Source organism: Patiria miniata, unplaced genomic scaffold (assembly GCF_015706575.1).
Source record: "Patiria miniata isolate m_02_andy unplaced genomic scaffold, ASM1570657v1 HiC_scaffold_5, whole genome shotgun sequence".
In the NCBI taxonomy this organism is placed as follows: domain Eukaryota; kingdom Metazoa; phylum Echinodermata; class Asteroidea; order Valvatida; family Asterinidae; genus Patiria; species Patiria miniata.
The window spans coordinates 6853519-6869491 of NW_024037072.1; the positions used below are offsets into that span (position 1 = coordinate 6853519).

The window sequence follows — 15973 nt, forward strand, 5'->3', positions numbered from 1 at the left end:
GTCCTACCATGCGAACATCAACGCGTATTTGGAGAAGCTTTGCGTCAGCTAGGTTAATTGTTTGTTAATCTGAAAGCACCTGTGTTTATTTTTTGTAATCAAATTATACAAATTTATGTGAATATTCTCTTCATAAAGGTACAACTGACATATTTACACATAATGTACCGTATGCCTGAAAACCATAGAATAAGAGACCGTCTTTGTTTAGTTATTGGAGTCGTTCTCCCTTTCTTTGATTCGTTTGATGATGGACTAGTTACTCTTAGGCCAAAAAAAAAAATAATCGGTCTCTGGTCAGACCGAATTTCCGGAATTGATGCGGCGACGTGGGTTTTTTTTTTTTTTGGTGGCTTTTTTTTTTTTTCAAGCTTGAATTGTACAGACAAGGTGAGTACTATTTTGCTTTTTTGTGTCCTCATTATACATTGGTGTCCTCCATAATTTGCCTTGGTGCCCTTTATCATTTGCCTTGGTGCAATTTCCCCATTCCTTGGTGCTCCTTGGTACAAAAATTTGAGGAGGTGCGGCAATAGAGGGCACTGTTGTAGCTTCCGTGTTAATTTGAAGAAAAAAAAAGGTTGACGTGCATGATTAAAATCGACGCGCGCGCTGACCAGAGACCAAGTATTGGGGGGGGGGGCCTTAAATTAAAATTTTAATTTTTGAGAGTTTTTCAATAAAGAAACATGCTGATTCATTTTGATAAATAAGAACGCTTGACTTGCACTTTTTTTCCAGAGTCGCAAATTCACTCATCCAAACATGGAAAGGTTTAAATTAATTGATACCTGATAGCACTACAACATGACTACAAGGGAGAGAGTGATTAGTTTTCTTAGAATTTATGAATATCAATTTAGAAATTCATTTGGTACACTTTACGCATGAAAATGTGTGGTTTAACATGAACATGTGCATAATATGTACCGGTACATTGTGTTATTGACATATGATCGTACGGCAGTAACCTCAAAAAGGAAATCTCGAAATTAATTTCTGGCAATTTCCGGAAGAAAAAATGAAAGGGCATCTGACCTTTACGATCAATGTCCTTAACATCACTTCAAATGCTGGTGGTTTTCTATTTTAATATTACTTCAAACAAATCATATATTCTACTCCAACAATTTAACTCTTTCAATAGAATTTGATGCACTTGTAAATTCATACATTTACTGTGTTGCATTTCCCACTTATAGGCTAAACCACCTGAAGCATTAGTGACATTACGCTCTCCTACATGTAAGTGCATCTTAATAAATTAATGCCTGATTAGTGAAAGCTCAACAGCAACATCTGGCCCTGCAGCAAAATGTTATTTAGGAAGCTATAGGAAAAGTACGCGGATGAGGAATATATTGTGTGGAGCCAACATGTTTTTTCCCCTACATGTATCAATAAACACTTAAACAAATTCTGCAAATGGATATGCATTTAGCTTTTTAGCTGTTTCGGCAACTAAGCCCAAAACAACTCTTGTTTTCTTAAAGATTTTTTTGTTTAACTTATTTTTATTTTATTTTAGACTCTCTCCATAGGATTTGTACATGTTTTTCTTCCGGACACCCACCTACAAACACACGTCTACTTTTTGGGAGTTTTTTTTTCTCTCTCTTTCTCACTCTCTCTCTGCTTGGCTGTGGTGGGTTCAAACAGTCAATATCCACCATGCAGAAAGTGATCTAGATCAAATAATTTTCACACCAATATGTTGTGTTGAGAGAATGTTTTCAGAAATGGGTATAAGCACATTATATGTCTGAGAAAATCCTCCGGATTCAAAATGTAAGGTCACAAATCGCATACATGTCATCGCTTTTTATTGACTACATAAGCTTGTCCTTAATCTAAAATAAAGGACAAAGGCACTGTGCTTTGACTGAAAAAACAAACAAATGTCTTATTATTAATCCTTACAGTGTTCTGCACACCATACTGGTACTGTGGTAGCTCAGAGTACCATCAAAATTATACATTCACACACAGAGAATGCCAATATTGCAAATTCTTCCTCATTTCGAGCAAGCTGTGTACGTGGATCTGATCATCACACACATGCATAAAGATCTCAAGCACGCCGCTGACAGATACTAAATTGGACAACTTCTATTTTTAAAAGCCTCATGCACTTGCACGTATCCGCCGACCAGGTTTCATAATGTGCCTCGGTTGATGGACTAGCTGAGTGGTGACCCAGTGCAGAGGTCAGGAGAAAATTTTAGGATGAAATAATTAGCGGCCCGCTCGGAGCAGACATAATCAATACGTGTTTGGGGAGGCAATGATGTCATCAGGATTGGGCCCATGCATGACGTCGCCTGGCGCTCGCTCTCTCTCTCCACTGTCACCATGCAATTTGTGGACACTGGATACAGAGTATATATCTTGCTGGATATTGCAGACGAGTATATCTGCTGAGTGTTGAGCCTCGGATCTACCCATGATTCACGTATTTGTCACGCTGTGAATTACCACGTCTGAATTTTCAGTGGAGATCTCAACATGACAAGTGCATCTGTATTGAATTAGAGAGTGGAGCCGGGCCTATACACACTTGATAATATGTAGTCATCGTTTTCTATTGTGCCATTTGAACACCTGAGATATTACTGTAGTTTGGGAAATCCATTGACTGGAACACAAGATAATTGGAGATCAGACAAGAGAATCGACTGCTGCACAACTACAGTTTGGTGTGTGTGTTATACAAGAAAAATCTGTGGCTTATGAATCTCCTTGCGTAATTTTTACAGAGTAGCATCTTGTGCCCGTGGACCAGAGTTTGCGGAGAGCGTTTGATGTGTGCCATGTCAATAGAGCGTGGAATGCAGCAATCTGTGGTGGGTTGTTGATTTGCTATCATCGTCAACAGGAGTTGATCTTCCCACGGGATCTTAGCGTGGAATTTGTTGCTGGTTTTTTTTTCTTTGAAGTTTTGTGGATGTGGATGCCCCTCATGTCAATTAAGTGAAAATGTATTTGACAAGAAACACAATAAAGGGGGCCACTTTGCTATACCGCCACGTTAGCAGTTTTTCCAATGGTTTTGATTTTTTTTTGTTAAATACAGGAAACCACCAAAGAAGAATTTCAACACATGAATGGACATGCAGCCTTTTGCTAAAGATAATTTGAGTTGATTATTTATATTGCTTTTTGACATTATCCTCAGATTTCCATCAAACAGTGGACGGAAAACCTAGGTAACTTTTTCCGTCCATTTTGGATGGAAATTTGAGGGTGATTTTAACAATTAAAAAAGAAAGAAAGAAATGATTCAACACATATTACATTGTTTATAAGCCTGCATGTCCATTCACATTTCAAAAATGTTTTGGGTGGTTTCAACTCAAGTACTGTAAAACAAAAATTACAACCATTGGAAAAACTGCTAACGTGACGGATGCAAAGTGTTCCCCTATATTATGTTTCTTGTCATTTATTAGTTATAAAGATTTTGATCACGACTAAGAGATATTTACGCACTTCTTTCTCGTTTGGGTATGAAATAAGTATTGTTTGAGGGTCTTATAAATACATGTATGCGTGTACATGTACGTGTACCTTGCGTTTATGTTGTGCCAGTGTGCTTCAAAGTGAAAATAAGGGACAAAAGTGGAAATTAATTTCCTACTGGAATGGTCTCATATTGAAAGTAAGAGGGTCTGGTATTTTTTATTCTACACGTACATGTAGTAGAATCTTGTTTTTTGGAAATGCCAAGTGACTTTGACACAAACTCAAAATGGAACCACATTGTATGACTCATACGCGGACTCATCCCAAGTGACTAGAGACTTAGAGTAACCTCTTTCCAAAGTGCATGCCTGTGACGTCATGTACTTTCATGCACAACTGTAGATGGGGAACTTCTTTTATGTTCCTGTGGAAAGGAATAAGCCACTAAGAATTTGAGATGTTTTAGCTCTGTCATATCAGAAATACGCCTGTGAAGTGTAGGCCTACTGTTTTAGGTGTGGAGTGTGTCTTTAACTGTGCATTTTCATGGCTGTCTAGATTTTCCTCATTAACGTTGTGACTGATCTACGGACCTAATTTGGGAAACAAAAATTAAATTGCCCTTTCAATCCCCCTTTCATGGCTTTAATCCGTTAAAAATGTAGTAAATAGATTTTTTTTTTAAATGAAATTTGTTTGGGAACAATTTTTCATTCATGTCATTTTAGAAAGTAAAGTGGTGATGTGAAATCAATGCAATCCCTGAGAGTGTTATTATTGGAAAGCAACTCATAACATTTAAAGGACATTTTTTTTATGGAATTGTTCATTTATTTCACAAAAACAATTGGCAACATCAACAAACATAGTTGGACAATATGTGATTCTCGTGCGGCCACTGCGTGTTCCTGTATATTTCATGCATCAGGTATTTATATTTCTGTTTCTGTAGTAATAAAAAACTTTACAAGTTAATTTTAAAATCATTAATAGCAGGTTAACTGACCACTTCAAGACAGGGACGTGAAATTCCTTATATTTATTGATCTTCTCCTAGTTCTACTCAAGATAGTTTTCCAATTGTTTTTTTCATAGATGTTTTTGGCTAAAATGTGAAGTTTGAGTGATAAGAAATATTGGCGGTGGTAGAAATAGACTAGACAAACTGCAGTCGGTCGGCAGCCAGATTTGGTTAGAGGTACATAATTGAGTTATGTAGAAAATATTGATTGTGATGTATTTGCAAAGACTAGATCTAATAATATCCTTCAATGATCACTGGGCATACATAACACAGGGTCCCAGACTTCATTAACGATCATTCACGTGGAATCTTTCCCCGGTCCCGTATATATTGAAGACGAAAGCCACCCAATCCGTCTGCAAACAGCTGCGTCTAAATTTAGCTGGGCCTGTTACCAGTTGCATCTAGCCAAATTATCTGTGAGCGGCCTGTATTGGGCCGGTGTGTGCGGGGCGTGCAGGTTATATCATGTGACGCTGCGTGAATGATGGGCCGTCCGTAATGGTAAAATCTTAAAATAGCACAATCCGGATGGAATTTTGTACAACCACCGTGTCAGGTGCATGTATTAGGTATCTGTTTGTGCGATTTGAGAGTTGACTTTAACTTTCAATATTCTCTGACACCATCGGTAAAGTTTTTAAAAAGTTACATTTTCTCTGAAAGTACAAGTTAAAGAAAACATCTAAGTTTTAAGTTAAACAAAAAAGTCAATTGTGAAAGATCAAATTTAGTGCGATAAAATATGTCTATTAACCTTAACCTCCCCACTCCATCAAAATCCATCCCCCATTTTGGTGGATTTTGGGGCACTCGTTCCTGCAGGCCTGGTTTGACTAAATATTGATGGAGTATGATGGACTTGGTCCTGGAGGCCTACAGCAAAGCATGCATTGGAAGCTGATGATATGATTGATGAATTTTGGCGGACTTGGTCCAGTTCTTAGTAAAAGGCAGTAGGGAGTTAGCGTTAAAGTGTTGAAGTTTTCAGAGGCATCAGAAGATACAGTTATCTCAATCTAGCATTAATGCAGAAATTTGCACTTCGAAACCGTCCAATGAATTTTTACGAAGCTAAAAATAGTTCGGAAATCTTCAAAACCAGAAAAATTAACCGACATTTCACCTGGAGGTTATTTGATACTCAAGCACTTAGAAAGGGAAGGGAATTCAATTTGACATTCGAAAGCAGGACATGGCAAGGCTATTTTAAACATCAAGGATTTTAGGGTTTTTTTTCCCAGTGAAAACTTATTCATGAACAGTAAACTATATGGTATACATTTGTACATGTCGAGGTACATTTCAAGCTAAAACTGTCTTCACAGGTTTCTTTATTCATTTCAATAAAAAAATACACGTACCTAGAAGTTACTGGTGACCGGAGGGAGAGAAGTACATGTGTTCTCTCTTGTTTTCAATAGAATGATACGGTTGAAGACATTCTTTGATGTTCTTTATATTCAAAGACGGTTGCTGTCTTGATCAACAGAAGAAATGCTATAGGCACATTTTTGTTTAATTTTTCATGTCCGTTCTTGGAGGAAATCCACTTTGCCCTTATCAGTATCTTGATCCTCTTCCCACCCCCGCACCCTTGCCTACACATTGGACGTAGGTTTTGACGTAACATGAACATTCAAGTCCACCGTAATATGCACTCGATGCTGTTATTCTTCTGTTCCTTCGTTAATCTTTAATTGCTCTTTGTTCCTCCTATAAGGCTTTTGTGTATGTATTTGTGTTTCCTTTTTTGTTTTTAGTCAGCCTTTATGATTTGGTTGTCAGCAATAAGGTTAGAATTTGTACATGTACGTGTATTAGCCTTGGGTGTCATTTTTTATAATGGACATATAATTACATGTAATTATTGTTATTCCGTCCTAAATTTACTTCTAATTCTGCACTGATTAGTACTTCATGTCATTATTACAATATCTGGAATTGTTACACGTTAATAAAATGAATGTTGATATTGAATTGAACTGAAATATTTTTACAATGTACAAAAAAAAATTTTACAATGTACAAAAAAATTTTTTTTTACATACATGTACATGTATGTGCACGTATTTGGCGTATGGCTATTGTCACGAGTGTCACATGTACATGTGAAGGAATAAATTAGGGCAGTCAGGGTTGAGTACCCATCTTCCAATTGATGAGAAGTAGTTGTAATGTAAAAATACAAATGAATGACTCCGGCAGGCACTGCACAATGACACAAAAGCCTAGATCTTTGTGAGAAATCTCCATCGCGTCGGACAATGTAAAATTCCATACTTTCCCTCCTCATATGGCGCGAGGCTAAATATAGAACGGAAATTACTCTTGGGGTGTTTGTCGCATTCAAGGCAGTATACAATTGGGAAGCTATTTTGGGGCAAACTTGAATGATTGAAAAAAATTTTTTCGTTTCAATTTTGCAGGCAGAGCGGAAATGTTCTGGCTCATCTTTGATCTGAATTGGTTGTGGCTTTTAAAGCGTGAAATCTGAATACAATTGAAAATTTTGAAAAAAAAAAACTGTTTGAAGACTGTGACTGAAAGCCCATGGATCGTAGGTTTGCCTTGAACATTGTTCAGTTTCATATAGTGGTACATAATGTGTTTGCTTAAACAGGCGGAAAATTGTTTTTAGGAATAGCAAATAGTTTTGTCTGAACGTTTGGAAGGCACTGTAAGACAAGATGATAATGTAGAGAATGACACTATTTTTCTGTCATGTTCCCAACATATATATTTCAACATATTTTGTCACGACACTTTGTTTTGAATTTTCACTCAGTTTTTAAAATTCAATATTTTGTGGTTGATACACAGTTGTTTTTACTGACTCCTGTATTTTGATAACATTTGCACATTTTTAGATAGACCACTGCTGTTTGGGGTTTTAGATTCAGTTGATGTTTTACATTGACCATGTACAGTGCATATTGCTGTATTCTTACATTTACGTGTCAGAATATAGCATCCAATCACATGAAACTGTGATCGTATCATATCTTTGAAGATGATTAAATTTTCCACATTTTTCCAGTATCTTGAGAGAATTGCAGTTGGCATTTACATGTATCTGTATCAGAGATGACGAACTTGAACTTCTGATTACAGGCTTCCTTCAAAGACGTCATCAGTTTGTGATTGTGAGAAAAGATTTCTCATAACCTGCATCGCTCAAAAATAATACCACCGTGAGGTCGTCGGTTACCTAGGCAACAGCCAGTGATGTATATGCTGATCAGAGAGGAGAGGGAGACCAGTATGATTTGAGGGGGTCGTCTTGTTTGTTTTTCACAATTGATTAATGCCTTCAAGACATAGCAGGAATACTTCATGTTCAATTCTGACACGGATTCGGTGCGGCGTAAGATGCCCCAAGATTTATTGGCCGTTTTTGTTGTGTCGTGGATGTGCAAGTATAGTGTGTTGTCTGAGCGTAAAGGATGCAACTCGTCTAGCTCTTAACGGCGCCGACCAGATTCCGAATTGACGTCTTTACAATAGTAGCAACGTATATTGTTTTCCCCCGTCTGACCCGGCGTTATTCAACACCCCCCCCCCCCCCCAAGTGCTGGTGACGCGAGAGAGTTCGTAATGTCAGCAGCGGTCCACGCCAAAGAACACCGCGGCGGCAAGATGGCTCGTCGCAGCAGTTATTTTATGAAGCGCATGAAGCCGCGGTCCCATTCCTTGGACCTGACGGCATTGCAGCGTTCGGGGATACCGCTGCCTTCGGTTCAGCGGGACGCAGACAGCGATGCGGAGACCGATGGAAGATTGCCATCAGGGCTGCCCTCAGGGCTCCCGCACCGACCAGATAGCTTTAAGTACGTCGGAGCAGAGACTGAAATAATTTCAAGATTTAAAAATTCCCACCTGTACATTCATGTACATGTATAATAAGAGAATGAGTGTTTTGGTTGAAGAGAACCTGATTTTTATATCACGTATCAAGATTTAAACACTTCTAGTGATTTTCTCTCAGTGATTGGTCATGCTCACCTCTTATCTTTTGTAAAAGTAAGAGGGCCGGAAAATTGAAATGCTAGCAGTGTCTTTCTGAAAGGCAACTTATTTCTCAATTCCTTCTTTGTTGTTGATCTTTCATTGTTTCTGTACTGAAACATGTACTCTATAAAATAACAAAGTTTGAGATAGGTCAATGGACGGAGATGATCTTGCAGCTAAAAACTACACCGGAGACAAAAACGGCGTTTGTTGAAAACCAAATGCGCAATTAAATGAGGTGCCATTCCACAATAGATGCGAAGTCAGTCTTAGCAAAACAAAACTAAAATGAGGAATTTCTATTTTCTTTTTCTCGCCTATTCCCTGTAGGAAAGCAATTTCCAAGTCTAATGCGTATGCCAGTCACCTCCACGGGTTCCCCTCCCACCATCTGCCTGCCCAGCGGGACTACACGGCAACTGAGAAGGAGATCAGAACGACCGTTGACTGGAGCGTAAGTTCAATTTGCCGCACATTCCGCCCAAAACTACTGGTTACTACCATTTTACAGTCAGTGACTGACAGGTTCAATTGCAATTTGTCTCTCACAGTGTTATAAAATTATAAAACTTGAGCACCTTACGTACAAATTAGTTTGATCAGGGAGTTGGCGGGGGTGACATTCAGATGCTAATTTGAGTCAGATTTGCACTCTGAATCCTAATGCTATAGACAGATGTCTTTTTAATTACAAAAGTTACGTATTAAAGTGCGTAACATTCAACCCCGAAATGGCAAGCTATTAAGCAATTTTTACAAGGATTTCCTCGTAACCAAGTACAGTAAGTATGTGTAAACTTGACTGTCTGCATGAACGAAGTGTGGATGAATCAAAAGATTTTATTTAATAGTTAATATTTTAGGAACACAACTAACCACTATTCACACATAAAATGAATACATGTGCCACATGCAATTTGAAAACCTTTGCAGAACGACAACTGAAATGCCGCTTTGCCTACATGTAAATTTAAAGGATGTCAGGTTTGCGGTATTGCTGCATGACGGGTTTGAAGGAGGAGAGGGGTAGGTGATGGTTGGATTATCAAAAGTTTTCCTTTGAGATATCAAGCATGTAGACGGATGGGTACATCTCAGACAAACATGTAGGTCGTGTCCCCGTTTCCCCACCCTCGAACAAAAGTAGTCGAGGAAGTTTTTTTCAGCTGCAACGTCCGCCACCCTGTTTAGAAGAAAAGCATCCGCGAGCACATGAATCACTAAGATAACATGCTCGTGTTATTCCTGGTTCCCCGTTTTTGCCACCTCTCCCTGGAACCGTTGCAGGAGAACGCGATCAGCGGGGACCATATTTGGACAGAGACCAATGCTTCGGGCGATTTCTGTTACGTTGGGGAACAAGATTGCCTGGTAAGTCAGTACTGGGTAAGTGTCCATCCAAACGTTTCCATCGCTGGTCTTGTCTGGTACTCCAAGGTGGAGCCTGGCCCGGGCGTGTTTTATAAGTAGACCATATCTCAAACAACTTGGGCTATTTTTAGTGCAGGCCCATCCCTCAAATTCCTATGTGCCTGTGTCATCAACAGTGTGGATTTTATTTTTTGACAGAGATGGATATTTGAATTTATTTATGAATCATGAAATGTTCAAGAAGCAAAATAACGCCACTCCTTCACCATTTATCTTCTTCCAAAATAAAGCAAAACCTCGTCCTCAAGTACTGTCGCAGCTTTGTTTAAAAGAAAGTTTAGATTGTGTAAATATTTACGGGATCTTCTTTTTAGTAAATCTTACCCCAAAAAAAGAAATAAGAATATTTTGTTTGGTAAAAATCATGGCTCAACTTCTCCTATACATGCATGCACCAGGTGTCTGACATACAATTCTCGTAAAAAAATTTTAACCAGAATCTTTTAACTGATCCCGAGGGTGTTAAAAATGCACCTGACGACTATCTAAATTGCTTGCAGCTAGTGGTCTAGTACGTGCAATTCTGTTATATCTGTTGGTAAATTTGTATGCCTAAGGAAACGTCATAAAAAATATGGTACAGAATTGTTCAACATGGTTCCACCTTGGAGGGCGTTGTCATGTCTTGTCATCAGTACGTGTTTCTCTTTTTCGATATCGCTGTCTATCTGTAGCTTTGTAAGATGTTTGTTGTACTGTGGATGTTTCCTCTTGTTGTGGTCACCATCATGTCTGCATTGTCCATTCCTGTTCATCACTTCTTATGTTTTCTTTTCCTTTCTTTTTTTTCTTTTTGGAGTACTAGAAACCGGAATTTGAGAACGTTGGTACATCTGTGGGAGCATTTTCTCAGAAATGGGGAAATGACTGGTCCACAAATGCTTTAACTTGTTTATCAAAAGAGAGACAGGTTTCCTGTTTTTACTTACATTTCGCCTGTTCATCAGAATTACAGATAAAAAAAATAACTTTGTTTTATTAAGGCAAAGGAAAACGTCATATCTGCTGAAACCATAAATTATAGTATTTGGCAGTTTGGACAAAGATATAAGAAATCATCCAATTTTATAAAAACATTTGAAAGGTTCCTCGGAATAGGTGTTTAGAAAAGTGACAGTGGGTCCAACAGTTAAGCAGGAATCCTATTCTTGCTATTTTAAATGTAAGTAAGCCAGTTGTCAAATTTGTGGTCAGTCCTTCGGCAACTTCAAAACTGACTTTTTTTTCTTCAAATATTTCATTTTATTTGTGCTAGCCTCTTGAAGTGAAATAACGTCCCAATTTTTCCTCCTCCTTTTACTTGACCCCAAACTGATAACACTAATGCTCTTGGTGGTTGTCTTAAGTTGCATCTGACTTTTCACACCTTGCATGTGTATTTCTGTATGCCGTTTTAAGTTATGAAATAGCATGTCTGTTGCTGCATGTTGTGTCATCTTGGAGACAGTTTAATTACAGGCTTACTTGTAGGCTGCATCTGAGTCTCTCATCTAGAGTTGCCTGTACATGGGTCATTCTCTAAATTTAGGGTCGTATGTATGACTTTTTATGTTCTGGGCCCAATTTCACGGCGCTGCTAAGCACACGATTTTCTGCTAACAGAGCCTCCGGCTATTTCATGGAGACCGTAAGCATAAGCACAGCAAAAGGTATGCTTACTTCAGAGGAAAAATTTGCTTAACTTAGTGAAGTAACAATAGAAATCTCCATGCACGCGCGACAGTCAGCATGTCCAAGCCGTGAAATAGTGCTCAAGGTTAGCAAATTTTTCTGCTATGCTAAACACAACTTTTCTGCTAACTGTTAAGCAGCGCCGTGAAATTGGGCCCTGTCCATCTGCTACCTTGGTACTACAAGTATCATTAAAGGGAATGTACATCATTGGCTTTTGCTGTAATTTTTTGAAATGAACTATTTGAGGGGTTAGTATAATAGATCAAATATTATTACACTAACTTGTTTGAAGTTTTGTGTTCGAAAATGCTGGAAAAACCAAGAAAAACTAAAATGTTTAAGCAGTCTGGTTCCCTGACTCCACTCAAGATGAAATAGATCAATATTTATAGATGCCGAAAAATTGTAAGGTAAGGGAACCAGTCTAGCCTACCTGCACCCATTCATAAAAATGCAACCAATAGCAAACAAAATTTGGACTGAAAAAATGGTAAATTTAGATCAGTAGTTGACAAATAGTCAGGTTTTTCCAACGGTGGTCGGCCGACCACCGTTGGAAATTTATACAAAAATACTATTTTCTTGAAAATTACTTCACACCAGGTGCCATAATTTTACAGGATGCTTTCCACTGTCATTTATCAACATCCTAGTAAGGTATTTCGTAAAATCTTGGTAGTTTTATTTTTCGATGTTTGCAAATGTTGTATATTCCCTTTAAGAATGACTTCAAACAATGTCTAAATTGTTGGATAGGTACATGTACATGTAGTTTGCTATTCATAATCACTCTTGGAGGACAACTGCATTAACCCTACTCCATCAAAATCCATTCCCTCATTTTGGTGGATTTTAGGGGACTTGGTCCTGCAGGCCTGGTGTGACTTAACATTGATGGAGTATGATTGTCTTGGGCCTGGAGGCCTTAAAGCAAAGCAGGCATTGGAAGCAATGTGATTGATGGATTTTGGCAGACTTGGTCCAGTATTTATCCCTGGTAAAAGACAGTAGGGAGTTTGGTTAAAAGTGCATCAGAATTATAAAAATCACATTTGTCGGATAACAGGGACAATTTGCACCCCTGCCCAAAAAAAATGTGTACATGTACATCTGTACATGTAGAGAACCCCATTTTGTGACGATGGCACGATTCTTGTTTTCACAGTTTAAAAGCCCTCAGGACACTGACATTTATTTGTGGCTGTGTTCTTCCACGGTTAATTTGTCGTTGCCTTCCCCTGACCAATTACGTCACATAATAGAGTAAAATTGACTATGAAAAGTCCCCTGTGGTAATGGGAGGCTTATTACCGGTCGGCAATTTTGAAACATTGATGGATCATATTTTTTGACAAGTGACGTCTTTCATACGTATATTAAGTGGTAGTTTATAATAGAACAATGTACGTACATGTATACAGTGTCTAAAAACAAATCTCCTAATATCCGGTCCGGGCATGATGAGTAAACACAATGTGCCCATACCTTCATCTCCAATTAATTGTCATTTCCACCTCAATTATAAACGTGTAGATCTTCCTCATCCGCAAGGGCCTAAAATAGACAATGTTGCTGAAGAACGGAAGCTTTGTGGAGGGGGGTGGGGTGGGGAAGTAATAGATTATGTTAATGGAACCGGTGCAATGCATGAAGTAGGCTAATCCAAGTGTGTGAGGAAGCGGTGTTGTTAGTGTGGGTGCTGTATTACAAAATGCGCAAAAAGTAGCTGGTTTATCTTCTCTTGCCCTGTAGGCTTCCTTACATATGTACCTTAGCACTGCTCACACTTATTAAGATCTACTCGTGTTTGTCTCTTATCCCTTATTTTGGGGGAAATAACCTGATTTTTAAACATAAAAATGAATTAAACTGCTGCAAACTGCTTAATGTCGGGGTTTATCTCAGTTTTGAAATGTTAACGTGATTTTTAATATACATAGTTTTCCCTTTCTATCGACTGTGCAGTCTTAACATAATTAGCAAGTTTTTTGTTTTTTTGGTAGTTTTTGCACATGTACCGGAACATGTTGTTTGTGAATCTAAATGTAATTATAAAAATACTTGAAGTCACTTTTGTCACAAGATGTTACATACCGGTACATTGTACATGTACCTTGATATACATTGTACAGTGTACGTGTGCATGTACCGTCACATATGGATACTCAGTGTACATGCACAAGAAATATACCCAAGATGCCTATAAATTGCACCATCATGTATCTCCATGCAGCCTTGCCAATTTGGAGAGCACATTACCTTATGCATCTGCATGCACTTGAAGATCGTTTATTAAGAAGAAATTGGTTGCCAAGCGCAAGCTAGCAACACACACGTGTAAGCTGATTCAGTAGCTATCGCAACCTTGGATTTAATATTCATGGAATCATGGTTCAAGAATGGAGTTGATTGGGCCTTCTTTGTGTTTGATTGACTGCCTTGGCAGAAATGACAAAGCAGAGTTGATGAAATGCTTCTATACTTGCACATTAATAAAACTCAAAGACTTGCAATTTGCTTTTTGGGGACCCAGAAAACACTTACGCTTAATTAACATTCCGATTGTCATAACGAGAGACACTCACTTTTGAAAACTTACATTGTTTTATCATTGGAAAGAAAAAAGGAGTAAAAAGCAAAATTCAACAAAAGACCGACCCACAAATTTTAAGTGAAAAGAAGGATTTGAAGAATTGAGCCAAATACTGACTAGCAAACTCGGACTTGCTGATAATGGCCTTTATATTAATTGCATGCCATTTAAGTGTACAGCTGTCTCGTGTAGTGCATTAAAATTTAATAACTCAACAAAATTCTTCAGAAGACTGACCCAAAAATTTACATTGAAAAGAAGGATCTGAAGTAAGCCAAATACTGCGGGCTGGCAAACTTGGACTTGCTGATAAGTAATGGCCTTTAATTGCAGAACATTTAAGTGAACAGCTGTCTCAATCAGTGCATTTAAAATTGATAAAATATGTACTCTGGTTGATGCAATTCCTTTCTTTTTTTACCATCTTTGATTGGGTCGTTTATTTGTGGTATGAGATCGCATAAGATGTACCCATGTACCACAACCTATTTTGTTCACCATGTGCTATATACATACATCAGTAAAATATTCTTTCATTGCAAGCATACATGTGGTCGGTAGAGACTAGATCTATTGGCATAATGAGTATAAATACATTTACACTTACAAAATATACATTTTGGACAATAAATAAAGTTATAATCATAAAATGGATGTTAATTCTGATAAAAGTTATCAGTTAGTAACTCCAATGATTTAGAAAGGGAATTATTCATCCAACTTTTTAGCTGTACTAGAAATTTGCTCAAAACAGTATGATGTCGGACGTATTCAGACAAATATATTTTAAACACTATGATATGTTTGGAGTTGAATCAATATTTTTCCTATTTGTAGTTTCATCACTTACTAATGAATACACTTCATGGCGAAGCATGCATGTGTGTGTTTGATTGCAACTTGCAGAAATGGCATTATATGGGTGCCAGACGTACATTTATTGCTGTCGGACGTATATGTCTGAAATCACATTATAAAGTAGAAAATAATCTGTTTGAAGTGTTTTTCAGTTAAGCTCTATTGGCACAAAATATCAAACTTTCTTTCTGCCTTAACAAAATCTCACAATAACACTTGTATTTTGCATGTGAAAACAAGGTGCCAAATTGACTACCTAATATCCATAATTTTAACCCCAAAACAAATTTTTTAGAACAAAAAATACACTCATATCCCATCTAACTGGCACACCACTCAAGTATGAGGCCTTGTTGTACCCTTTAATTTGATAACATAAGTGAGTAGATGATGCTTGTATTTCTGAAGATTTCATAAATTTTCTACTTTTCAGTTGGTTTACTTTGACTTTTGCATAGAAATTGCCAGATTTCACGTTATTTAAGCATTACCGTAATTTTCGGAATATAAGCCACGGCTTATACGTTGTATTTGCCCATGAAAATGTTTACTGCGGCTTATACACAGGGCGGCTTATATGCCGAGCCTTGAAGAATAAAAATGAGATTCAAATGAGTATTTAATGTACTGGTACAGGAAAACATCTGTTGCTGAAATGAATTATCAATTAAGAAAGTCATTAACAAACCGAAAGCACGTCCCATGAAAATATACCGCACCGAGCTAACTTTTAGGCCGGGGACCGGAGGGGCCAGCCGGCAGCAATTCCCAGTGTTTATATTTCTCGTCATCAATTTCCATATTTGTTTGTAAGAGTATCGACTGTACATGATTTGATATAACTTTGGTGGCCCTTTGTATAGCTTTCGTATTGTAAATGGAACTGGTTCAGAGCATGTTGACTAGAATTTAGAGGTCTT

The 15973-nt window shown here is 37.8% G+C and overlaps 1 protein-coding gene across 4 annotated transcripts in view; it reads left to right on the forward strand.

Annotated features, from left to right (window-relative positions):
• Nucleotides 1-8068: 8068 nt before the first annotated feature.
• Nucleotides 8069-15973, forward strand: part of LOC119740388 (diacylglycerol kinase zeta-like) — a 33192-nt gene continuing 25287 nt past the window's right edge. For 3 of the 4 annotated variants that reach the window (XM_038215665.1, XM_038215664.1, XM_038215667.1), the window contains exons 1-3: nucleotides 8069-8316; nucleotides 8828-8951; nucleotides 9785-9883. In XM_038215665.1, coding sequence (XP_038071593.1) covers nucleotides 8084-8316; nucleotides 8828-8951; nucleotides 9785-9883 — 456 coding nt within the window. In that variant the 5' untranslated portion in view covers nucleotides 8069-8083. The remainder of the gene's footprint in view (nucleotides 8317-8827; nucleotides 8952-9784; nucleotides 9884-15973) is intronic. The other variant, XM_038215666.1, reaches the window with a different exon arrangement.